General features: G+C 67.6%; 1 protein-coding gene across 24 annotated transcripts in view; it reads left to right on the top strand.

Annotated features, from left to right (window-relative positions):
* Positions 1 to 24,500, top strand: part of KIF1A (kinesin family member 1A) — an 88,925-nt gene that overhangs the window by 46,321 nt on the left and 18,104 nt on the right. For 11 of the 24 annotated variants that reach the window (XM_077869541.1, XM_077869540.1, XM_077869539.1 and 8 more), the window contains 20 exons: positions 763 to 842; positions 1,136 to 1,242; positions 2,126 to 2,209; positions 2,804 to 2,984; positions 3,063 to 3,135; positions 3,246 to 3,339; positions 4,268 to 4,416; positions 4,674 to 4,852; positions 5,959 to 6,096; positions 13,432 to 13,550; positions 15,574 to 15,659; positions 16,893 to 17,031; positions 17,162 to 17,333; positions 17,461 to 17,551; positions 18,596 to 18,714; positions 19,947 to 20,002; positions 20,157 to 20,265; positions 20,511 to 20,577; positions 20,671 to 20,755; positions 22,792 to 22,897. In XM_077869541.1, the coding sequence (XP_077725667.1) occupies positions 763 to 842; positions 1,136 to 1,242; positions 2,126 to 2,209; positions 2,804 to 2,984; positions 3,063 to 3,135; positions 3,246 to 3,339; positions 4,268 to 4,416; positions 4,674 to 4,852; positions 5,959 to 6,096; positions 13,432 to 13,550; positions 15,574 to 15,659; positions 16,893 to 17,031; positions 17,162 to 17,333; positions 17,461 to 17,551; positions 18,596 to 18,714; positions 19,947 to 20,002; positions 20,157 to 20,265; positions 20,511 to 20,577; positions 20,671 to 20,755; positions 22,792 to 22,897 (2,234 nt within the window). Of the gene's footprint in view, positions 1 to 762; positions 843 to 1,135; positions 1,243 to 2,125; positions 2,210 to 2,803; positions 2,985 to 3,062; positions 3,136 to 3,245; positions 3,340 to 4,267; positions 4,417 to 4,673; positions 4,853 to 5,958; positions 6,097 to 6,718; positions 6,992 to 13,431; positions 13,551 to 15,573; positions 15,660 to 16,892; positions 17,032 to 17,161; positions 17,334 to 17,460; positions 17,552 to 18,595; positions 18,715 to 19,946; positions 20,003 to 20,156; positions 20,266 to 20,510; positions 20,578 to 20,670; positions 20,756 to 22,791; positions 22,898 to 24,500 lie in introns of all 24 variants that reach the window. The other 13 variants (XM_077869530.1, XM_077869527.1, XM_077869525.1 and 10 more) reach the window with 2 other exon arrangements.

Below are 24,500 nucleotides of genomic sequence, written 5' to 3'. Positions count from 1 at the left end.
GGACTTCACAGTCCTGCACAGGGTGGGGGGCCTGTGGGACTTACCGTGGAGGCTGCTCGTTCTGAGGTACCCAGCGGGAAGCCGAGGATGCTATCCCCGCCTCCGCCAGCTTGCAGGACCCTGGCCTGGCACACCGTGCGGGGTGGCGCTCCCGAGCTCAGGAAGCGGGTCTAGGGCCCCAGTGGGCGAAGCCTGCGGGGGCTGCCCTGGGAGGCCCAGGCTACTGAGGGCAGTGCTCAGATAGGGTGGTCACCTTTCACACACTCGTGGATGAGAGGGGCCCGAGCCGGGCGGCCCAGCAGGGACTACTTTCACAGCGTCTGCTCCAAGCCCCAGGCCAGATCCCTGTCCAGTCAGCATCCTAATCCTTCTGGACTCACAGATCCACTGGTGCTTCAGTTGGAGCGGGGTCCTGGAGCCCCCTTTCGAGGCAGAGGAAGGGACCCAGAGCATGGTGCCCCGACCCTGCAGGACCCAGCCTGCACCCTGTATATCCAAGGGCACACCCTAGCCCCAGCAGCACCCTGGGCTCCCAGCCCGTCTGAAAGCCCAGCACCCACTAGGTGCCTTCCACTGGCAGCCGCCTGCCCCCCTGGTTCTGAGCTCCTGGGCTCCTCAGAGAAGCCACCTGGGAGGACACCGTCCCCATGAGGCCAAGCCTGGGGCTGGTGGCAGTCTGGGCGTGAGGAGACGGGTCAGGTGGGTGGCCAGCACTGGGTGCCTGCGCCCCCCCGGGAGAGCTGACCCCCCCTTTTTCCTCAGACACCACATCTTGTCAACCTGAATGAGGACCCCTTGATGTCCGAGTGTCTCCTGTACTACATCAAGGATGGCATCACCAGGTGGGGGTCTCGGGGGCTAGGCTCCCCCTGCAGAGGGGCTGCTGAGCCTGGCATCTGCTGGAACGTTGCTCTCCGCCCGTGCTTGTCGCTGGAGACAACGCCGACGGCTCCTCTGTGCCAAGTGGCTCCCCTGGGCCGGGCTGTGCGTGGGGCATCCCCCATCTGTGTGCACCCCGGGCGTTTCCCCAAGGAGCCCACTGGGTATCCCCACGAAGGGGCGGGGACAGGCCGGTGGGTGGTGTCGTGGGCACACTGGGTCCAGCCGGTGCTGACGGTCCCCCGCCTCTCCCCAGAGTGGGCCGGGAGGATGCGGAGCGGCGGCAGGACATCGTCCTGAGTGGGCACTTCATCAAGGAGGAGCACTGCGTCTTCCGGAGTGATTCCCGAGGGGGCAGTGAAGGTATCTCTGCCCCCCTGTGCCCCCTGTCCCCCCATTGCCCCTGGTGCTGCCAACCCTCAGGCCTGAGGGGGGCTTGCGGGCTCAGCCAGGCTCCCCGTCAGTCCCGGGGAAGCCCCTCCGTTGGAATGGGGTTCTGAGTGCTGGGCTCTGGACACGGGGCTCCCTCCCCGTGCCAGGAGTGGGCCGGGGTCTTCCTGGGCAGGAGGATAGTAAAGCCGTGAGGAATGAGCCCGGATGAGGGGTGGAGAGCTAATTTTGGACCACACTTTCCGGGGGGGCCTCGGGGTGGCCATCTGTCCATGACCCAGCCCGCCTGCCCGTCTCTCCCTGTTGCCCATCTTGGGTGTGGCCCTCTCAGGGAGGCAGCTGCTGTGTCCATGTGGCGTCACGGTGCCCATGGCCCCCAGCACCAGGCTTCTCCCTGGCAAGTGTCTGGCTGCAGCCCACTGTGACGGGGACATTTCAGGATGACGGCCTTAAACGGTGTTGGGGACGTCGGCACTCCCAGAATTCTGTCCCAGAGCCTGCCCTCCGCTGGGTGTGTGGGCACTAAGCTCCGGGGGGCTCTGGGACTCCAGCCACTATTTCCCGCCCATGCCTCCGTGGAGACCCTCGCGGCCGTCCTGGTTCTCTGACTCGGGCACGTGCGCCTCTCCCTGTGTGTCACGCTCCTCATCTGTTGTGTGAGGCTCAGCCCTCCGCGGGCTTCCTCGGGGCCCAAACGCGGTACTGTCTGCCGACAGTCAGGCTCTGCAGCCAGCAGGGAGGAGAGAGGCCTGCTGGGGGCCACCTGGGTGGCCAGGTGGGCCGAGCCCTGCCGGTGGCCAGAGGGCGTGACCACCCAGGATGACCGTCCCTCACAGTCCTCCTCTCCATCCTACAGCCGTGGTGACCCTGGAGCCCTGCGAGGGCGCAGACACCTATGTCAATGGCAAGAAAGTCACGGAGCCTAGCATCCTGCGGTCAGGTATGGCTGGGGCGTGCACACGCTGGGCCCTTCTCCCCTGCTGCTTCAGGACGGGGCCTGGGGTCCGTGCATGCGGGGCAGGGCCTGCGCCAGGAGGACAGGCCTCAGCTTGGTGTGTCCCTCCTGGCAGCTGGGCCTGGCTGTAATCAGGGCCCGAGGGCAGGGAGGGCAGAGCGGTGACCAGCTGAGGGTGGCCGGCCAAGGTGGCTGGGGAGCAGAGGGAGGCCTTAGGGAGGACCCACCACACACAGACGGCCCCTGCCCTGCTCCAGCCCATGGGGAGGCCAATGGGCAGGGAAGGCCTGGAGCCCACGCTGTGGCCTACAGAGGAGCCGAGCACAGCCCCGGGGGTGGAGGAGCGTGCGGGGCCAGGGCACGGGGGGAGGCCAGCATGGCTGGACACTGAGGGGCTGGGCTTGGGGGGACAGTGAGGTCCCGGCCATAGGGCAGGTGCTGGCTGGTGCAGAGCGGGGACCTGCGAGGACCAGCGGAGCCAGCACCCGTGCTCCACCTTCCCCCTCTCCCTGCCCTCGTCCCCTTTGGCTACTCCAAGGCCACAGCCCCCCTCCATTGCCGGCCTCGCTTGTCCCCCAGGCAACCGCATCATCATGGGAAAGAGCCACGTGTTCCGATTCAACCATCCCGAGCAGGCGAGGCAGGAGCGCGAGCGCACGCCCTGCGCAGAGACGCCTGCCGAGCCCGTGGACTGGGCCTTCGCCCAGCGTGAGCTGCTGGAGAAGCAGGGCATTGACATGAAGCAGGAGATGGAGCAGAGGTGAGGCCCGAGCTGGGGGTGGCCGCCCCGCCCCGCGCGCTCTCCCCGCCGCACCCTCACCCCTGCCCGCTCCCGCAGGCTCCAGGAGCTGGAGGACCAGTACCGCCGCGAGCGGGAGGAGGCCACGTACCTGCTGGAGCAGCAGAGGCTGGTGAGCGCAGCCCCGCCCGCCGGCCGGGGTTGGGGGCTGGGTCCCCGCGGCAGGAGGGCGGCCAGGGTCCTGGTCTCCGCGCGGGCCCTCAGTGCCGTTTCCGTGGCCAGGACTACGAGAGCAAGCTGGAGGCCCTGCAGAAGCAGATGGACTCCAGGTACTACCCTGAGGTGAACGAGGAGGAGGAAGAGCCGGAGGACGAAGGTGAGGGGCTCTCAGCTGGCAGCACCCGGGCCTCGGGCTGGGGAAGGGGCCTGGACGGAGAGCCCCCGGGCCGCTCCTTTGCCCTGGGGTCCCGGGCCACCCCGCAGGAGAGGCCTCCTTGTCCCCCGGGGGGGCTCCCACGGTGCCGGGGCTCGGGGGAGGCTGTGCGGTGGTAGCTCATGCTCGCCGGTCCGGGTGGGAACCGCTTGGAAGCAGGGCAGCCAGGTGCTGCCTGACTCGCCGTCCCGCCTGCATGGGGCTGGTGCCCCTCCCAGCCTAGGTCACTGCTCCTCCCTCAGGATCCCTACTGAACGCCCCCCTTGCCCCGCTGACCTCAGGCCTCCTTGGGCATGAAGGGGGCCACAGGCAGGGCAGACGGGGTGGAGTCAGGCCCTGGGTTCAGGTCCTGTATGGCCTCTGGTCGGCCTCTCAGGACTTTGTGCTCATGTGACCTTGGCCTCCCCTTGTGTGGCATCACCTACCCTGGGAGGCCCCTTCCCTCGGGGCAGGAGCGCTGGAGGAGGGCGGCCGGGCTCCCAGGCTCCCCTCCTGGGGCCCCTGCTTCCCTTCTCCTGGGGTGCCAGCGGGCAAAGGTGTGTGAGCCGGGTCGGGGTGTGGGGCTGAGCCCTGGGTGGCCCTCCTGGCTGCCCTCCTGTGGGCACAGGCCCCCCCCCGCGGCCCCCATGGGGCTCTCCCTGTGCAGTGGGCGGCCCTGTCTAGCTTACCAGGCGGGCCCTCCGGCTGCTCCAGGTCTGGTCCGCCTCTCGGGGGGCACACGGAGCCTTTCAGGCCTTTCTGCCAGTTCCCCTTCCTTCCGAGCGCCCAGAACGGTGCATGTGAGCCTGGGGTCCAAGCACAGAGCCCCGGGCCTGGGCAGAGGGGGGCGTCGTGGCCTTTCCGTGATGAGCACGGGCGCCTCTCCCCACAGTCCAGTGGACGGAGAGGGAGTGTGAGCTGGCGCTCTGGGCCTTCCGGAAGTGGAAGTGGTACCAGTTCACGTCGCTGCGGGACCTGCTGTGGGGCAACGCCATCTTCCTCAAGGAAGCCAACGCCATTAGCGTGGAGCTCAAGAAGAAGGTGGGCTCCTGCCCCGCTGCCCGCTGCCCCCCTCACGCAGCACTGCATGCAGCGGACCCGGTGCCGGGCGTCCCTGCCCCCCCCCCGGGGAGCGCACAGCAGACCTGGCCCCCTTAGAGCGCTGGGCAGAGTGAGCGAGGCCCGGGGGGCGGCCCCGGGTGGGCGGGCGTCCCTCCCGCTCAGGGAGCAGCCGGTGAGCTGCATCCGACGGACGCACCCACCCAGGGCTGACGGCGATCGTCTCCCGCCCACCACAGGTCCAGTTCCAGTTTGTCCTCCTCACCGACACGCTCTACTCCCCGCTGCCGCCGGACCTGCTGCCCCCAGAGGCCGCCAAAGACCGGGAGACTCGCCCCTTCCCGCGCACCATCGTGGCCGTGGAGGTCCAAGACCAGAAGAACGGGGCCACCCACTACTGGACGCTGGAGAAGCTCAGGTGCGGGCTGGGGCGGGGCAGGCACGGGGTGGGCTCAGTCACGGCGCTCCGGTGTCCGTGTGCTCGTTTCTCTTGCCGTAATTGCTTTAAATATCAAGAGGAAAAGCGTTATTATCGAGTCCATGTTCTCCTTCTACCGACGCAGGGGTAAAGCCTACTGTGCTTTCCTGGAGGAAGGGGTGGATGAGGCGGGGGGGTGGCGGGAGGGGGTACGGGGCCAGCAGAGCTTCGGGACAAGCCAGCCAGCCCCTAGGGGGTGCAGGTGAGGGGTCTCGGAGCGCACCGAGCAGGGCTGCGTCCTCAGAAGAGCTCAGCCTGGAGCCTCCCCACCCCGGGCCGTCGGGATCCCCGGGGGAGATGGCGGGGGCTGGACGGGGGGGCGCAGCGTCCCTGTGAGAGACACAGGAAGGTCTAACGCGGCTTGAGGTGCCCTGGACGTGGGGCTGTGCACAGAGGCAGGGCCATGGCGCCGGGAGGGAGGCACATGGGCGCAGAGCCAGGCGAGTCCTCGGCCACCGCGGGCAGGGCCATCTGCTGAGACCGGCCTGGTTGAGTTATTCTGGAGACCTCAGGACACAGGGCAGCCCCGTGGCCCAATGCCTGACCCCAGGGTGATTCCGGGCAGAGAGTGCGGCTCAGTGACGGGGGCTCACCCGCAAGTCGGTCGCTGGCTGGCCCAGCCAGGGAGCCCCCAGGGATGTCTCGATGTCGTAAAACACAGGGAGCGGAAGGTGCCACTAGTGCACACTCGCAGTCCTACCCGGGCACACCCCTCCACGCATTCCTTCCCCGTGAGACTCGTGCGAGCAGAAGCCCAGGCTCACGGTCCCTCCCCACCCTCCCGCGGGCGAACAGGGCATGCCCGTCACTCCCCAGTCCCGGGGGGAAGGGACAGCACTTCCTTTCTCCTTCAGCATGTTGGTTTTTCTGGGGATGATCATTTTCCCGTGTCTGTATCCTATCGCACCGTTGAGCGCTAAGGGCTCCGCACAGGACGCCCCATCCCGAGTGTGACGACCGCGTTGGCCCCCGGATGACGCTGAGCGGTGGCCAGAGCCGTGCCGGACGCTCCGCCGAGGCCCACGGTGTTCTCTGTGCCCCTGCAGGCAGCGCCTGGACCTGATGCGGGAGATGTACGACCGGGCGGCAGAGGTGCCCTCCAGTGTCATCGAGGACTGTGACAACGTGGTGACGGGCGGAGACCCCTTCTACGACCGCTTTCCCTGGTTCCGGCTGGTGGGCAGGTGGGCGCCTCCTTCCCTCCCTGGGCTGAGAGAGAGAGTGAGAGAGAGAGAGAGAAGGTGGTGGGGGCAGGGACGGGGCCTCCTCCCGAGGCCGAGCCCCCCAGCTGGGGGACCCCAGCAAGAGGCCCTTCCCCCCTTGACTCCCCTGTCCTCGACCTTCCTGGGTCCGAGGCTCCCCACCCCCCAGCCACTCCTGTCCACAGACCAGTGGGCCCTGTAACCTGGGGGACCGGGGAGGGCACGGGGTCTCCGCATTGCCACCGACGCCTGCTGCGGGGCTGTGGCCGCCAGGTTGCACGTGTCCACGGGTGTGAGTAGGTGGCTGGTCAGGCTTCCTGAGCCACCCGGTCCTCACACGACCTCAGCCACACCTGGCCAGGATCACGCCAGCCAGCGGGGGGCTTTCCAGAACTTTCCGTAGCCTTCCACGGGCCACACATGCGGTTTCTTTCCAAGCCTGGGGACGGGGGTGCACTTTTGGTTCTCTTGTCTCTGAAAGCAGCATTCCTGATGGTCTGTGTGTTTGGTTTTGGTTTTAAACAGAAGCCCCCCGCCCCCACCCCTGTCCGTCCCTGCGAGTAGCTGGTGTTAACTTCTCTCTGTCTTGTCGTACTAACCTCAGTTCAGTCATCTCTGGCTGCAACAGCTACCCTCTTCTCAACACATGCATGAGCGAGCGCATGGCTGCTCTCACCCCCTCCCCCACCTTCTCGAGCCCCGACTCCGACGCCACCGAGCCTGCCGAGGAGCAGAGCGTGGGGGAGGAGGAGGAGGAGGAGGAGGAGGAGGAGGAGGAGGAGGAGGACCTGGAGGACGACGTCTTTCCGGAGCACGCGCTGTGCGACGGCCGGGACCCGTTTTACGACCGGCCCCCCCTGTTCAGTTTAGTAGGAAGGTTGGTGAGGTCGAGGACGGCATGCTGGGAAGGAACCAGCTCTTTTGCGCAGGAGCACTGCTGCGGGCACAATTTGACCGCCGTCAGGGCGTGGCCCCCGGTATGCAGGGGCAGCTCCCCCAGACCCCCCAGGCCAAGGCAGGCCGAGGCAGGCCGAGGGGCTGGCCTCCCCAAGGAGAGGGCGTGAGGGAGCGAGAGGGCTCCTGACCATCCTGGAGTGTGCCCAGCAGGGAGAGTCGGGGTGCACCCGGAGCACGGCCATCCGGCTCCGTGCGGGCGGAGCTCCTTCTGCAGACAGGCTCTAGAACCCTGGGAGGAGTCCTCGAGCAGGGCCCATGGGGACATCTGGGCAAGTGGGGGTTTGCGTCTCGGCACCCACCACCAGCGGGGCCGGCTCCGCTTCCCTCTGTGCCTTCTCCTGCTATGGCCCGAGAGGCGGAGGCTGCTGGGTTGCTGTCCGTGCCGCTCCCTCCGGGAGAAGGAGCAGAAGGTAGAGGACGCGGTCCCAGAGGGCGGGAAGGGAGGCTGGCCTCAGGCAGGGCGGGGTCTGCCTCCAAAGCCTGGGGCCCCGGGGGCCCTGCCTCTCCCTGAGCCTTCGCTCCCCCGGCCTCCTGGCCGTCATGGCGGGAGACGGCACACGTGGCCCGTGCCCTCAGGGGACGTGCCCTTTGCAGAGCGGCCCCGCTTCACTTTCTGGACAGAAGCGGGAGCCCAAGGGCAGGAGGTGGGGCAGAGGCCCCGGGGCAGCCCAGACCTTGCCGGCAGGTTGGGCAGATACAGCTGCCATTCATGCTTTTATTGCTGTGGAATGGAAGCAAAACGGGCGAAGGAAAGATCTAGAACCCTAGCTGCAGTCGTGGAGCATCTGGCTCACGAAGCAGCTGCGTGTAGATGTCACGCATATAAGAGGGGTCAGACGGCTCCAACAGCGACCCTTGCTGAGTTGGACATCACTTCCTTGGGCCAGGCCGCTGGGAGCGTTTGCAAGTCTTGACCTCGGAGCAACCAGTCCCGGAAGCTGGCCCCCAGAGAAGGGGGGTTCCCACGGGGAGCCCTTGGGTGCAGACCCTGGAGTGAAAGCCCCACCAACATGTCCCACAGGAGGAAGCAGCTTCCCGCGGGGGCATGTCACGCATTTATTCGATTAGTTTTCCACGAGCGTGACATGCTGGCCTCCTGGATAAAAACGTGGGGCTCTGACCCCGCAAGGCGCCCCGGGTCTGGGCCTCCCGCTCTGCGGGGCCCGACAGGGCGTGCCGCCCCGGGGCCCAGCTCCATGCAGGCCTCTGGGAAGCCCCGGGGAGCCCCCGTGTCAGGTAGGCGTGGGCTCAGGGCGCAGGGGAGCGAGGGCACCGGGAGAAACGGGGTGTGGGCTCTGCAGTCTCAGCCAGAAAGAGCTGGGTCCTTCCAACACTCCCCCCCTCTGTGGATCTGAGATGTCACGAAACAACCCAACCAAAGTAAAGTCATCCGTGAGAGGCCAGCCCCCCATACGGCGGGCGGCCTGCAAAGGGCTTCACTTGGAAACGTCCCCATCTTTTTGGTTTGGCAAGAATTGGCTTCTCCCGCGCAGCAGCTGTGCAGGCCCAGGCCCTGAGAAGGACCCATCTTTGGTTTCCTTTCATCCTTCTGGTAGCTGCTGGCTCTCTCTCCAAAGCTTAAGCAGGATTGGGGCGCCCACTCTTGTCTCCCTTCGGAAAGGCTTCCCTGGCCCCAGCATGCGTCTCTGCACCTCACCAATCTCGTGGTTAGCCCTGCCTCCTCCCCTCCCGCCACACTCAGCCCTGGCTCTGCCGCTCTGCCGCCTTCTCTCTCTCTCTCGGGGCGGGTTTCAGCCTGCTTCAAGGTGTCCTCCCCCGCGTGGGCCCCCCCACGTCTTGACCGTGGGCTCCTCACCCACGGCCGGGGTTAGCCCCCCAGTGGCCTCTCCCTCTGGTGGTCTGGGGTGCCAGGTGAAGTGGGGAGGTGGGCTGGGCCCGGGGGCTCTGGGTTCCCCGACCCCGATTCTCCTCCCTGCCGGGAGCACCGCTCGCAGAAGCTAGACGGGCCGGGAGCTGCAGGGAGGAGGGCGAGGGGCTGGCGGCGGGGGATGGAGGGTCCGGGGAAATGGGGCAGGGAAAGGGGGTGGGGGACCGCCCCACACACACCCAGGGACATGTTCCAGACTCTGCCTGGAAAAGTGCTGACTTGCTCTGTGTCGGCACCAGGCCCCCCGGGCGGGCACGGCCGGTCCCTCGGCTCCCAGCTGGGTCCCTCTGTGTGCCGGGCCGCTCAGCCCGAATCTTTGCCGGCGAGGCTATGAACCCATCGGGGTGCAGTGGGTGCCCCGTGGCTGGCGGGGCCCCTGAGTGGCTGCTCCTGATGTCAGGCTGTTTCTGGCACTTACGGGGCATGAAGGGGAGGCCAGCGTCTGTGCCGCGGGTGCCCTCCCTGGTGTCCTGGCTTCAGTTGCTCGGGGTGAGGTCGGCCAGGGGTGCAGGGGTCGTCCAGCCTCGGCTCGCAGCCCTTGGAGGCTGCTGGGCCCCAGGGGTCCCCAGCAGTGCCCACCACCATCTCAAGGTTAGGTCTCGGGGATTAGGGGTGGCAAGGAGAGCGGACCCAGCATCTGGCACCGGATGCCCTATTACCTTGAGGGAGCGTCCCACCTGGGCGCCCGAGGGGAGCATGCGCGTGTGCGTTCACTCGCAGCTGGGTTACGGCAGGAGAGGAGGGGAAGGGACCCCAAGGGTCTTTTCATGGCATAACCCCCACCTCCAATCAGGGGGAGGCCCCCAGCCCTCGGAGGCCCTGCCTCTGGGAGCACAAATAGGATGCATCTTGTCTAAGGATCTGAACTCGGGCTTTGTGGTCCTCGATGCCACGGATACTCGCGTCTTCCTTCTCCTCTGGCAGAAGGAAATCCTAACGGATCGGGGAAGAGTTGATCTACTTAAGCAATCAGCTGTGTGAGTTGAGCAGGTGGGCGTTGAGCGTGGCGTCTGCATCCACCGGGGCTGGAGAGGAGCCAGCCTGTGGGTTTAAACCCCCGCCCCGGGCGCCTTCCTTTCTGTCCGTGAGCCTCGTGCGTTGATCCGCGAGGGGGTACCGACGCCCTGGCACCCCGGCTGTGAGGTGCCATCTGAGACGCACCCCTAGGAGGGGAATACGACGTGCCGTGGGTCAGGGCAGCCCCGCTCCCACCGCCCAGACGTGAGGGGTAGGACCTTGGGAACTGACCGGCTGTGGGCGCACCTGCTGCCCGGTGGCCGGCAGCACCGCCGTGTCGTCCGGGCCCCTAGTGAGCGCAGGGGTGTGGGCTCGTAGGACTGCGTCACGGCTCTGCACCCACGGGCCACCAGTGGGACGATGCGGGCCTTGGGGTCATGAGAGGCCCAGCCTCCAGCTGGTTTGCGGGAACCTCAGATCTGCGGAGCCACAGGGACCCGCGGGTGGGCAGCATGGTGGAGAGCGTCCACTCGGGAAGAGCTTTTGTGAAGTGAGGCCCGGGGACAGGGCCTGCGTGCCACGGCCTGGCCTCCTGACCTGGACCGGCCCTGCCCTCCGCCTCAGTCTGTCTCTGGCCTGGCCTTTGTTAGGAACGGGGGAGGAGAGTCAGGACGTGGGTGGGCATGGACCCTGAGGGCTCGGAAAGGGGGAGGGGTCGTGCTCAGTATCGCCCCCCTGAGCCGTCCAGGAAGGTAGCCCCGGGCCAGGGGATCCCAGGTGGCCTGACCCTGGCTCACCTCGTGGCTCGGTGGTTCTCCTCCCAGGGGTTCTACTGATTAAGGACCCTGGTGTGGGGTGTGGGGCCCGGGGCCTGGCCTACAGTGGCCCTGCTTCTGAGGTCGTCCTGTTGAGTATAGACGTTGCCCCTCCATCCGTGCCCGGGGCCCCCGGGAGCCCCCCCCAGTGCCTCTCTGCCTCCCAACACGGGGCTTTCCGCAGTGGGCCCTGCCCCAGGAAAGACGCCTTTCCCTGGGAGGTGGGCTTGGGGCTGTCCCGCTCGGTCCCTTTAGCTCTCCGACGTGCTGGGATGGCCAGGTGGGGCCCAGCCAGGGGCCCGAACGGGATCTGGGCCCGTTCCTGCAGCCTGAGCCCTGGGCTCCCTCCACGTCCCCTTCCGACCTCAAGGCCTTGCTCCTTTCGTGGCCGCCCTCCCCCCCCCGCATATACACACACACGCCCCCGATTCCAAGCAAAGGCCCTTCACCAGGATTCCAGGGGCCCGGGGGGCGGGCAGGCCACCCCGACCCCTTCCCGGGTGGGTGCTGGGAGAGGCCCACCAGCCAACCCTGGGCGGGACCTGTCCACGGGATGCCCTCTGCCGTTGCAGCAAGGGGGGTTCTGCTCTCTGAGCCCCGGTTCCTTTCGGCTTCTGCCAGCAGCCTCACCCCTGCCCCCGCCCCTGCCCGACTCCGGCAGAAATGCCCACACATCCATCCCCACGGCTGCCCTTCAGTGAGTTCCCCAAGAGGACAAGGAGTTCCCTCAGAACGGTCCTCCTCCGGGGTGTTGTCGGAGGGCGCATTTGGCCAGGGTAGGGGGGCTTCCTCCGCCCCGGGGAGGGGGGCAGCCCAGGGTGACACTGAGCCCCCTGGGGCAGCACACCCTTCCCCTCTCGCTGGCACCTGTCTTGGTCTGGGAGGTGCCCAGGAAGCGAGAGACAGTTGGCAGAGACAGACCCACGGCCGAATCAGATAACCAGGTGGCCGTGAGGAGTTCTGTGACGTGGGGGCTGGGAGCAGAGGTGGGAACGGGCCTCGCTGGGTGGCGGGAGGGGCAGAGCACCTGGGGTGTCCCGGGAGACGGGGTGGCTGGGTGGCGGGGCTCGGCCAGCACGCAGGGCGGGTGGGAGCCTGGTGGGAGCCTGGAGCCTCCTCTGGCTGCCGTGGGGGCCGCAGGGGAAGCAGAAGGGCGGCTGGTACTCCAGAGAGATGTTTGGGGAGAAGCAGTGCAGTTGAGAGAAGAGCCAGGAAGGTGCTCGGGTTTCTGACCGGTGGGCAGAGGGCCAGCGGGAGTGGGTGCACCTGAGGGGGGCGGGCACCAGGGCCTCGAATGGGGCCCTCGGGGAATGGCAGTCGTAGGGTGTCCTCTGGGAGCTCTGCTGGATGGTGTCTGACCTCTGAGCAAGCTGAGGGGGGCCGGGGCTGGGGTGACAGCTCTCCTCCTCCTCCCAGCTCCTCCCTGGGCCGTGCACCCCGGTGCCAGCCCCCACCTGGCCTGCAGAGTGTGCCCTCCCCTCCCCCACCTCCCCTTCGCCCCCACCCCCACCCCCACTGTTGCTCTTGCTTCCATAACCTCCTCTGTTCTCCCTGGCTGAGGCCCTGGGCCTCCCTCACCCCGCCTCTGCACCTGCTCCCCCACACGTCCGACCCTTCTGTGTCCAGACCCTGCCCACCTTTGCCCAAGCTGTACCCCTCCCCTGGAGCCCCCCAGCCGCCCCAGGACCCTCCTGGGAGCTCAGGGCTGCAGCAGGAGTTGCCCATCCCCTGGGGCCTGCGGGGAGAGCAGGGTGGGGGCGGGTCCTGCGCTGAAGCTTGAAGAGCTGCAGGTTCTCACCGGGATTGGGCTCACGGGCCCGCCTGTCCGGGGCCAGGGGTCCCCTCGGGAAGGTGCCCTGAGCAGGGAGGAATTGTGCTCCCCATCCACCTGCACACCTGGCTGGATGGCCGGGCCTTCCAGGTCCCTTTAGTCCTCCCAGCAGCCCGTGTGACGTCTGCACCTTGGCTAGCTCAGGGAGTGTGGCAGACACCTGGGTGACATGGCCACTGCCCAGCCTGTCCTGCCACTTGCTGGGGGCACAGCTTGGGATGGGAAGGGCTCTGGGCCCTCTGGGGGTGGCGGGCAGGCTCAGCAAGCACTGCCGTGCGGTCTGGGGGTGCCCTCAGGGCTCTGCTCAGCCAACTTCTCTGGCACGGAGCTGGGGGGGTGCCCGTCGGCGGGCACCGTGAGCTCCCACCCGCTGTGTTCCTGGAAGGGTCTGAGAAGGAACCAAGAGCCGTAATCCACCATAGGAGCCCTCCGTGGGGCCCTGAGGTCAGGGGTCACTGGGATGGGGCGGTGTGCCAGTGTGGGGGTCCGAGCTCGGCGTGGCCGGGTCCCCAGGTCCTCCTCCTCCTTGAAGCAGGCTGAAACCTCCCTCCTCAGCTCTCAGACAGCGGGTACGGCCCTGCGGGCTTTGCCCCGTGCCAGCCCCACTCCGCACTTGCTCTCTGCCCGCCCTGCGCACGCCCTCCTCCTCCTCTGTCCCTCTGCCGCCTCCTGTGTCCTCTGCAGCCCGCGGACCCCCCTCCCACCCCCACCCAGCACAGCCCCTGCCCATCCTGCCTGCTCGCCGCCCCGGCTGCTTTGCGCCTGGCTCTGCTTCGCAGTGTTGTGTCGTGAGCCCGGGCCCCGCTGCCGCCAGCGCCGCTCCCAGCGCGCGCCGGGAGGGCCCTGACCCTGGCCTCTGCTCCCCGCAGGGCCTTCGTCTACCTGAGCAACCTGCTGTACCCCGTCCCCCTGGTGCACCGCGTGGCCGTCGTCAGCGAGAAGGGAGAGGTGAAGGGCTTCCTCCGCGTGGCCGTGCAGGCCACCTCAGGTGCGTGTGGGCGGCCCGGTGGGAGGTCCCCGTGGGCACCCCGAGGTGGCCAGCATGCCACTGGCCTCCATTCAGCCCCCGCCCCTGTGGGCACACCGGCTGCCGGTGCATGGGAGGGCGCTCCAGGGGAAGCCCCCGCCACCCAGCTCTGGGCTCCTTCCTTCCAGACTCTCCTGGGTCGGGTCTTCGGGCCCCCCGACGCCCGACACTGTGTAGGCGGAGCCCACGGGAGCTCGGGGCCCCAGACCCCAGCCTGGTGCAGAGTGGTGCTCCCTCCCAGCTCCCCGCCGCCCCCAAGCCCCCCCCGCCCCCCGTGGGTGTGCAGACCCTGGGCCCCGGGAGAGCTCTCAGAGCCTCTCTCCAGCCTCCCCACTGGGCTCCCCTTCAGACCCCCGGCCTCTCTGGAGCCGGCCTCCCTCCCCAGGGCCCATGGGCCCTCCCTCCGCTGCGGGCCTGCAGGCCAAGCCCCCTGGCTGCAGAGGCGGACCCCCTCTGGCTGCCGAGCCCCCTGCCCCTGGCCGCGGCCCCAGGACAGGCAAGCCCCGGAAGGAATGCCTGAGGGCCTGGATTTGCCTCCTTATAAATGGCACCTGTTTGAAGTCTCCTACCCAGCGGAAGTGTCGAAAAATCAGTGCAGGACACAGATGCGAGCCTGCTTACCCGGGCAGGAGGCTGCCTTGTTTGCCCTTGGGCCCCCATCCCGTCCCCGGTGGCCTCGCTCTGTCCCCTCCCATGGCCTGGGTCCCCCAGGGGGTCATACTGCAGAGTGAGCCCCAGACAAGGTGGGGCTGGGCCGCTTCAGAGCATGAGCACCCCCACCGGGGAGGTCTCGGGTCATCGCACCCCACCCGGATGGCCCGGCCACTTCAGGTGGCTCTGGCTGTACCTTTGGGGCCCTTTTGCCAGAGTCTCACTAGCCCATCATTTCCACGGGCTCTTTATAGCACCTCCCCGTCATGTCACGGTGGTGTCACGACCCCAGGACCCTGAACAGGGGTGTTAGGAACATCTGGTGCCACCCTCATTCCTCAGGGGGACCCCGTCCCTGTAGTCTTGGAGGGGCTCGGTCCCCTGGGGGTCTTGGCCCTTTGCAGCCAAGCTGAGCCCCGGGGGAGCCGGTCCCACTGAGTGGCCTGCCCTCTAGGCAGATGCTGTGGACACAGTTGACCCTCCCCGTCTAACCGCTGCGGTGGAGAAGCAGCAGCTTTAAAAAGCTCCAGTGGAAACAAAAAAAAAAAAAAAAAAAAGCTCCAGTGGCCACAAAAGTCCCACCTGCCCTGCGAGTCCTGGGCCAGCCCCGGTCCCTCGGCACCCGGGGTAGAGAGCACAGCAGGCTTTGTCCCCCTGGGGGCCCCAGAAGAGGAGCTTGGAGCCCTAGAGGGTGGTAGAGGCCCCCCAGGGTGCTGTCTAGGCTGCGTGGCTGGAGTCGGGGTTGGGGCGGTGACGGAAGCCGGGTCTGGGGGGACGGGACGGTGCCTTGGGCGGCAGGACGGGATGGGAAACCATGGGATACCCCAGGATGCTGTGAGGGGAGGGGAGTGCACGTGGGGCACGGAGTGAGGGGTGCTTGGGGGCCGTGGAGGGTCCAGGTGGATGATGGTGCGGGCCCGCGAGGGTGGCGGCAGGTGGGCAGTGTGATTCTGGGGGTGAAACCAGGAGGACCCTGTGCTGTGGCCTCTGCCCAGTGAGGCTCTGCGGGAGCGTCTGAGTGTGGGGTGGGTGGGGGTGGCCGGGACCCGGGGGCGTGGGTCGCAAGTGTGGGTTTGAAATGTGGGGTTTGTGGCCGTCAGAGCCAGCTGTCTCGGGGTGCGGCCCCTCCCGGGCCTGGAGCAGCACAGGCTGGGGCCGGTGCCTGGAGGGCAGCCAGTCGTTCTGGAGCTGCGGTTAGCGCCCCGTGGCCCCGTCTCGGGTCAGAGCCTGTTGGGCTGCTGTGCCTCGCCCTGCCTGGCGGCTCAGCCAGGCTCTGCCAAAACCTCCTGCGGGACAGGCAGCGCCCTGACCCCCGGCTCCCTGCCCGTTTCAGCCGACGAAGAGGCCCCCGACTATGGCTCTGGCGTCCGACAGTCCGGCACGGCCAGAATCTCCTTTGACGACCAGCATTTTGAAAAGGTACCACGGCGGGGTTGGCCTGGCCATCCCACCCGGCCCGACGGCACGCGTCCAGCCCGGGCCCAGGCCAGCTGTGCAGGGGTCTCGGCATACGCGGAGCACTCAGCCCTTCCCGGGGCCCTGGGTCCCCCTGGGGTTCGCTCCCTGGGGCCCATCCTGTCTCTCTCCGTCTGGTTGTCCTGACGCACTGGGTCTGCCCGTCCCCTCGCCCTGACCCCCCTGGGTCTGTACATGGTTCCTCACCTGGCCCTCGGCTGCAGGCTGGGCCACCGGATGCCAAGACACCTCAGGACCCCCCAAGTGCCCCTTCTCTTGGGCCCTGTGTTTCCACCAGCATCTTTGCCACCCCCGCTGCAACACGCCAGCCATTAGACGAGCCCTCACAATGTCAGCGTTAGGGCTGGGCTGGCCCTGCTCCGCTGCCAAGAAACAAGGAGCTGCCCCTGCCCACTCCTCACTCAGGGGAACCAGTGCTCTCCGCCTGCGCCCTCTGGCCAGGGTGGAGGAGGGGAGGGTCCTGCTCCGTGCCCCCAGGCTGGGCTGAGCTCACAGGAGGCCCTTCCCCTCCCTTAAAGGCCCTTTCCTAACTGTCCCCACCTGGCCGCCATCCCCACCTGGCCACCATCCCCACCTGGCCGCTTGTTCCTACCTGACTGCCCATCCCCACCTGGCCACCCGTCCCCACCTGTCCCCACCTGGCCGCCTGTCCCCTCTCATCCACCCCCCGGCCACCCGTCCCCACCTGGCTGCCTGTCCCCACTCACCCCCATCTGTCCCCACCTGGCTACCCATCCCCATCTGTCCCCACCTGGCCACCCATCCCCACCTGGCTCCCGTCCCCACCTGGCTGCCCATCCCCACCTGTCCCCACCTGGCCGCCCATCCCCACCTGGCTGCCTATCCGCACCTGTCCCCACCTGACCACTCATCCCCACCCATCCCCACTTGGCCGCCTGTCCCCACCTGGCTGCCTACCCCCACCCGTCCCCACCTGGCTGCCCGTCCCCACCTGGCCACCATTCCCTGCCTGAACTGCTCCCCACCTTCCCCTCTGCAGCCAACACAGGCCACGGCAGCCTAGGAGGTTGAGGCCGAGGGAGGTGGGTGCCCATCTAGGCGGGGGCGGGTCTAGAACGCACCCACAGAGGCCCTGGTGGGGCTCTGGGTCGTCCGTGGGTGGGAGCGGCCTCCCCACGAGCAGGCTCCCTCTGACCGGGGCCCCCACCCTCGCAGTTCCAGTCTGAGTCCTGCCCCGTGGTGGGGATGTCCCGCTCGGGGACCTCCCAGGAAGAGCTGCGCATCGTGGAGGGTCAGGGCCAGGGTGCAGACACCGGGCCCTCGGCCGACGAGGTCAACAACAACACCTGCTCAGGTAGGCTGCCCCGCCTGGCCCTGTGTCGCCTGGAGGTCCTGTCCCTCCTGGCCGGGCCCCGATGCCCGGGCTCCCCCAGGTGGGGCCCTCGGAGGTCCTGCCACGTTGCTCTGTCCTTGGCCCCTGGCAGCCGTGCCCCCGGAAGGCCTCCTCCTGGACAGCCCCGAGAAGGCCGCCACAGATGGGCCTCTGGACGCCGCCCTGGACCACCTGCGCCTGGGCAGCACCTTCACCTTCCGCGTGACTGTCCTGCAGGCGTCCAGCATCTCCGCCGAATACGCCGACATTTTCTGCCAGTTCAAGTGAGCCCTGGCGCCACGAGCTGGCTGAGGGACGCGGGCGGGTGGCTCTTGGCACCCCTGGGCGCCCCTGCCGGCCTGTGGTCCCCGCCCCGCGGCCCCGGCCCAGCCAACCTCTCCCCCCTTGCAGCTTCATCCACCGCCACGACGAGGCCTTCTCCACGGAGCCCCTCAAGAACACAGGGAGGGGCCCCCCGCTTGGCTTCTACCACGTCCAGAACGTACGTCCCAAGAGGCCCCTCCCCGCCCCCCGGGGCTTTGTGCGGCCGCCCTGAAGCTGAGCCAAGCTGTGGTCACCGGGCGTCCCAGCTCCTCCCTGCCCCAAGCCACGGCCGTGGGCTGGGCAGCGTCCGGGCATGCACGCGGACACGCAGATCCCCGGGTGTCAGGCGGGGGCTGGGCAGCAGGGGCCCCAGTGGGCTTCTGCCTGGGGCTGGGGGCACCACGGGCAGATGTGCACACGGGGGTCTGGGGTGCCCGGCGTGAAGCTCTCCAGGACGTGTGTCCAGCCAGGCCGTCAGAAGAGCAGGGCCTTGGGGGTGGAGTGGCTTCGAGAGGCGGGAGTGGGGCTGGCCGGCCAGCGGGGAGAGACGTGCCTCAGTGGCCGTGCTGAAAGGCACCAGGGGGGCAGGCCTGGAGTGCCTGCCGGGGCATGTGACACTGGCCCTGAGCACTGTGGCTGCTGGGTGTGGGGCCCGAGCAGGAGCGGCCGCGGAGCAGCCCATGTCGACCCCCCTCCTGCCATTTCTCAGCTGGGGCAGACGGCCAGGGAGGGAGACCCCGTGCCGGGCCTCTGCGTCCTGATTTGCCTTCTCCACGAGGACGCAGGCACACTGGACTAGGGCCACCCTGATGCCCTCGTTCTGACTCGGGGTTACCGCTATGAAGACCCAATCTGCACATACGGGTCCCGGGCATTAGAAGTCTGACCTAGGAACCGGGGGCGGGGGACACAGCACAGCCCCTAGCTCTCGGGGTGTGGGCAACGGCCCAGCAAGGGTCACGCCCGGCGCTTTGTGCCACCTGCAGCCCTGTGTCCTGAAAGGGCACTCTCGGGGTGGGGGGTTGTGGCCCCCGGCGCATATTGGGAGGGGAGGCTGGAAGGACCAGGCGAGGAGCATCCCCCCTTCATGGGCAGAGGTCGGGCCGGGCCGGGGCCTCCAATCCGGTTGTCTGTGGAGGCTGAGCACTGACCTCTGTGACCCTCCTTCCCCTTCCTGACTGTGGCGTGGCCTCGCCCTCCTCCGGCACCGCTCACCCACCAGATCGCAGTGGAGGTGACCAAGTCCTTCATCGAGTACATCAAGAGCCAGCCCATCGTGTTCGAGGTCTTCGGCCACTACCAGCAGCACCCGTTCCCGCCCCTCTGCAAGGATGTGCTCAGGTCAGCAGCCCTGGGGTGGGGTGCGGGGGCGGAGGGTCCTTCCATCTCTCACCCAGCCCCCTGCTGCCCTCCAGGGTGTGGGTCTCTCCACCTCCCACCCTGCCCCAGACAGGCCTGGTGTGGTGGCCGCGCGGCACATGCCTCCCACCTTCCCCACGACGGGGCGGCCGGTTACCCGAGGTCAGCCCAGCAGGACCCAGAGCAAGTCAGAGGCATCCCTTTAGGACCGAGCAGTGAATTTTTTGCTTTTGTTATTAAGATCTTATTTATTTATTTGAGACGGAGAAAGATTGAGATGGGGGGGGTTGGACACAGCAAGGGCAGAGGGAGAGGGAGAAGCAGACTCCTCTCAGAGCTGGGCACCGGACGTGGGGCTGGACCCAGGACCCCGGGGTCACGACCTGAGCCAAAGGCAGACGCTCAACCACTGAGCCACCAGGGGCCCCTGAGCAGCGAGTCTCTTAAAGAGAATTGCCGTCTGGACCTCGACCTCGGTGGCCGTGGGCCGTGTCTTAGGGCCAGGGAAGCAGGCACTGGGTCGGAGACGGGGCAGACGACTCCTGCTGCCCCTGAGAACTCCTCTGTAGGGCCCAGCCATTCCGGTCTCCCCGAGGTCTCAGCCCCCAGACAGAGAGACGGCACATCCTTCCGTCTCCCTTGTTCCGTGGGACCTCCCAGGGGCTCTGAGGGTGGGCTGAGGCGTCCCTTGTGCACCCAGGTCGCGGGTAGAAACCACATGGGAGATGCGGGGAGACCTGCAGGTAGGCTTCTGGGGCAGTGGGAGCCTCTTGCTCCATCCGCCCACTCTCAGATGTCCTGTGGGACCCAGGGCTAAGTGGGGCATCCAGGGTGTTGGAGAAGGAAAAGGCCTCGAGGGGTGCTGGTTCCAGGGCGTTTGGGCCCACGAGCCTCGTCTGGCTTCGGGAGCACCAAGGGAGGCTCCATCCTGGAAGTCCCCGGACGGAGACCCGGAGCCAGACCCTGCCCAGTTCTCGTGGCTCGTGGGGTCGCCCTAGGTGGGTCTGGGGTCCGCAGGGGCCCTCCTCCCTGTCCAGGCCGGTGAGGGCCTGAGCCTGGGGCCTTTCCTGGGCCCTGGGAGGCAGGGAGGCCGGCAGGGGTGAGAGCAGGTCGCGCCTTGAGCTCCCCCTGCCAGCCCCTCCCCAGGCTCCAGCTTGGGGTCCCAGAGACAGACCCCCTGCAGCCCCCTCACCCCGGCGCCTGTCTCCCCACAGCCCCCTGAGGCCCTCGCGCCGCCACTTCCCGAGGGTCATGCCGCTGTCCAAGCCAGGTAAGCGGGGCTGTGCCGAGTCCACCCCTGGGGGAGCGAGGAGCCTGTGCTGTCCTGGACGTGTCCCCACCCCGGGCCTCGTCCCTGAGGGGCCCCCAGGACGGCGCGGGCCAGGTTTCCCACCAGCAGGTGCCTCTCCCCTGCCATCCCACAGTGCCTGCCACCAAGCTCAGCACGCTAGCGCGACCCTGCCCTGGGCCCTGCCACTGCAAGTACGACCTGCTGGTCTACTTTGAGATCTGTGAGCTGGAGGCCAACGGCGAGTGAGTCCCCGTGCTGCTGGGGTCAGGGGTCAGGGGACCCCGAGGGGGGGTGGGGGGTTGGGGTGGGGGCCCGGGGTGGCCCATGCATGTGCGTCTGCTGAGCTCCAGGGACTGGATGGCCTCCTCCCCGCCAGAGGGAGGGGCTGCTTTTCCTGCTGGGGTCTGAGGGTTCATCAGGGCGTGGGGGTGTGAGGGGCCCGGGTGGGCGGCCGCGGGGCCTTGCCTCACGCATCCCTCTGTTCCAGTTACATTCCCGCAGTGGTGGACCACCGTGGCGGGATGCCGTGCATGGGGACCTTCCTGCTGCACCAGGTGCGAAGCCCCCCTGCCCCGCCCACCTCTGCCCCCCACTCTGTGGCCCCGAGGCCATCTGACCATGTCCCCCCTCCTCCCGGTGCCCTGCAGGGCATCCAGAGACGGATCACCGTGACGCTGCTGCACGAGACGGGCAGCCACATCCGCTGGAAGGAAGTTCGAGAGCTGGTCGTGGGTGAGTGGGCTGGGCTGGGTGGGCGGGAAGCCCCGGCCTCCCAACTGCACCAACCCCCTGTGCAGGCCGATGCCTGAGTTCTAGCGGCAGCTCTGTCCCTGCTGCTGGGTGACTTTGGCTGAGTCGCTGAGCCGCTCTGTGCCGCAGCCCTGGGAGGGAAAGCTTGCGCCAGGGTGGCGATGCCCAGTTTCCAGTTGACGGCCGTGTTAGCTCGCTGCGAGAAAGCGGCCACGCTGGTGCACACAGCCCAGGTGGGCCCTGCCACAGACCTGCAGGCAGGAGGCTGAGGGCGCGCCCCTCCGCGGCCTGTAGGGGACTCCCCGGCGCTCTCCAGCTTGCAGACCCCTCACGCGGCCTCTTCTTGTGAGGACCTAGATCGGGGCCCCTACTCCAGCGTGGCCTCATCTCAGCCAGTTACACCCTGTGTCACCTTCTGAGGCGCTGGGAGTTAGGAACTCAGCACATCCTTTCTTGGCGGGGGAGGTGGTGGGGGCCAGAGTCCGGTCACCACGGATCTGACGTCTCTCCTCCCCAACGTCACGCTCTGAACCCTCTGGTCCACCAGAAACGCTCCTTTGGCTAAGCTGCAAAGAGCCGTCTCCCCAGGTTACAGGCAGGGGCGTGGACAACTGTCCGTCCCTCCCCTGCCCTGGAGCGGATGGATCCCTCCAGAAGCCCCCCCCCCCAGGCATTTCTGTGGCCAGGAGGGCAGCAGCTTGACGGTGCTGTCCCCGGGGCTCGGAGGAGGGGCCCTGGGGGTGCAGGGGCAGGGACGCGACCAGGAGACCCATCATGCTGCGCCCCGAAGTGCGGGGCTGTAGGCAGTGAGCCCCTGGGGGATCTCGGACACACGCTTCTATCTTACACGCCTTGCATCTATCTCCACAAAAATCCTAAAAGGCTGGAGCGAGCGAGCAAATCCTTATCCTACATGTCGTGTAGGGCAAGTGTGAACCGGACTTAGGAAAAGATTAAAGCACATCCCCAGCCAGCGCACGGGCCAAATGCGAACAGGAGTGCTTGTCCCGTGTTGGGCAGAGGAGGGGTGTTCCTGAAAGGACTCCGGGAGATGCCGGTGCGACCCCCAGGGCCCCGCTCTGGGCTTCCCAAACCAGACCTCCCAGGGGACGGTCTCTGCCTGACGGGGGCCTCCTGGGCGTCACGTTTGGAGTGGGTGGCGCGCCTGGCCGCATCCAACGGGCAGAGAGCCGCTGCTGACACACACGCCCCAGGGGCCGAGGAGGGGTGAGGCTGGCACCTAGGGAGCTCCCTTGCTACAGCTGAGCCCACGGGGCGCCCTACCTCCAGCCATGGGGACATACCCTGGGAGCACTCCCTGGGGAGCCCGCACTTGCCTTCTCCCAGAACCGAGGCGTGGGAAGAAGATTCCAGGAGGTGGGGGCAGGCAGCTCCAGTGAACGTGGACATGGAATCCTGCGGGCCCTGGGCTGTGCCTCGCCTCTGTGCCTGGGGGACGGAAGGCCGGGGCTTCCTTATGGCTTCGTGGAGAAGCTTCCTTGGGGACACAGTTAACACTTCCCGGGAAAAAAAAAAAAAAAAACTTCTCGGGCAGGAGACGAGCAAATCCGCCAGCGGGAGCCAGCACCCGGGGTGGGCGTCACAGGGCTCTGCTGGGGTGTACCCCGCAGAGGCGCTTAGGGCACAGATGGTCCCTCCCTCCGTTACAGTATAAAGACGGAACATTTCTCCCGGGATTTCCTTTCCCAACAAGGGCCTTGTGCGTTCTGGGCTGAGCGGTTGGCGCCTCTTGGTGCAAGAGAGAGAGAGAGAGAGAGATTTGTGGCTGAGGCACTAAGGAGCTCAGGTTGCAGGAGGAGCGATGGCACAGTGGTCCTCTGAGTGCCGGGGCCCAGGTGGGCAGTGCCCCGCCACGGCCTCCCCGTCTGGTGCTCGCGTGGGCGCGTGCGGAGCCGCTTGCCTGACGTGGCCCCACGGTTCCGGAGCCCCGGCTCGGGCAGGGACTGGTGTCCCCATCCGTGCTCCTGGAGGTGACCGCACTGTGGCCTTTCCCGTAGGTCGGATCCGAAACACTCCCGAAACCGATGAGTCCCTGATCGACCCCAACATCTTGTCGCTCAACATCCTCTCCTCCGATTATATCCACCCGGCCCAGGACGACCGGTGAGTCCCCTGGGGCGGCGGTGGGTTCCGTGCCCAGCTCCCCGGAGGCAGAGTCGGGGTCGGGACCCGGGGTGTGTCCTCAGCCCGCCATGCCCACGGCTGACCTGGCTTTGTAAGGTCCAGGATGTGTCCAGCCCCCAGACCCGCGGGCCTTCCTATCTGACGCCTCGGGACCCGGTGCAGGTTGGGGAGGCTCGTGGCCCTGAATTCAGCCCCTTGGTGTGTTTGTCTGCACGTTGTCCCATCACCGGCTCACGCATTTGTCCAGCCTGTTCATCTGGTCACCTGGTGGAGGGGCCGTGGGAGTTGAGGATGGATGAGCTGGCTTCTGTCCTCAGGGGGTTCTGGGGGGCGGGCAGGGGCGTGGGGGCACCATGGGGTGGTGGGCGGACAAGCAGGCCTGGATTTCCCCGGCCACACTGCTGTGGGTGGTCTGGGCCCCTGGCAGGGGTCCTCGGGCTGGGAGTCCCAGGGGCGGCTCGGGGGTGCACGGGTCAGTGGTTCAGCTCTGGGTGGAGTGTGCCCTCCGGGCGCTGCTTGGCACACGTTCCTTGTCACTGGGCTGTTCCTTTCCAAGCTTGCGGTTAATGGCCGAGACCTGGCAGCCTGGGCGTCCCAGCTCCACTGCACCCGGGGCCGTGGATGGGGTGTGCAGGCCCCGACACACCGGCCTTGCTGGGGTTTGCCGGGGGTGGGGACGGGATGTGAGGGGTAGCATCTAGGGCCTGACGGGGGCTGGGGGCAGCTCGGAACTGCTGAGCACTGCCCCCTTGGTGGGGACACGGGCTTGGCTGTGTCTGAGATGCTGCTCTCTCGGGGCCTGGGGAAGCGATGAGGGTGTTCCAGGGTCCCGGACGGCTCTCCCAAGGCAGACCTGGCCTGGAGGGAGGAGCCGAGAGCCGGCCCTTGGAGTCTTCATGGATTCCTGTGGCCGCGTGCACAGGAAAAAAACATCTTTGAGGGCTGGGTGTGCTCGGAGGGGGCCGGGGGGCCCCACACTTGCAGGGAGAGCCGGCACCCATAAGGATAAAGGGTCCTGGGGCGTCCCGTCCCGTCCCGTCCTCCTGACCCCGGGGCCCAGATGGAGCCTGGGATGGTCGTGGACGCCCTGGGGAATGGGCTGTAGGGGAAGCATCCCCGGTGTGGGCGGCTGGGGGGCCAGCAGTCAGAGACCGGGGAAGGGGGCAGCTGTGACTGGTTCCAGCCCTGCCCAGGAACCTTCCAGAAGAAAGTCCCCTGCACTTGAGTCCGGGGGGGGGGGGGTGGCCGCGGGAGGGCCTGTGCCACTGAGGAGGGGTCTGCTGTTGAGTGACCTCAGCATCCCCCTGCCTCTGACCCTTCCTTTGCCCCAGGCATGATTCTTGGGGCCAAAAGGGAGTGGGCGGCAAAAACCCAGGGGGTGGGGGTGAGTGGTTTCCTTCGGGGTCCCCTGCCCTGCGTGCTCTCCCTACGCTGAAGACCATCTCCGAGGCGTCCCTTCGTCCCACCAGCCCTGCTGCTGGGGGAGCCCCCCGGGGCCTCGGCTCGGGGCTAAGTCCTGGGCAGCTTAGGAGGCTCCGGCTGGACCTGGGGTCAGCGGGGCTTCGGCTACACGGGCCTCCCC

This window comes from Canis aureus, chromosome 24 (assembly GCF_053574225.1).
Source record: "Canis aureus isolate CA01 chromosome 24, VMU_Caureus_v.1.0, whole genome shotgun sequence".
NCBI lineage: Eukaryota > Metazoa > Chordata > Mammalia > Carnivora > Canidae > Canis > Canis aureus.
The sequence above is the reverse complement of the archived record's forward strand: the minus strand, read 5'-3'. Positions and strand labels throughout refer to the sequence as shown.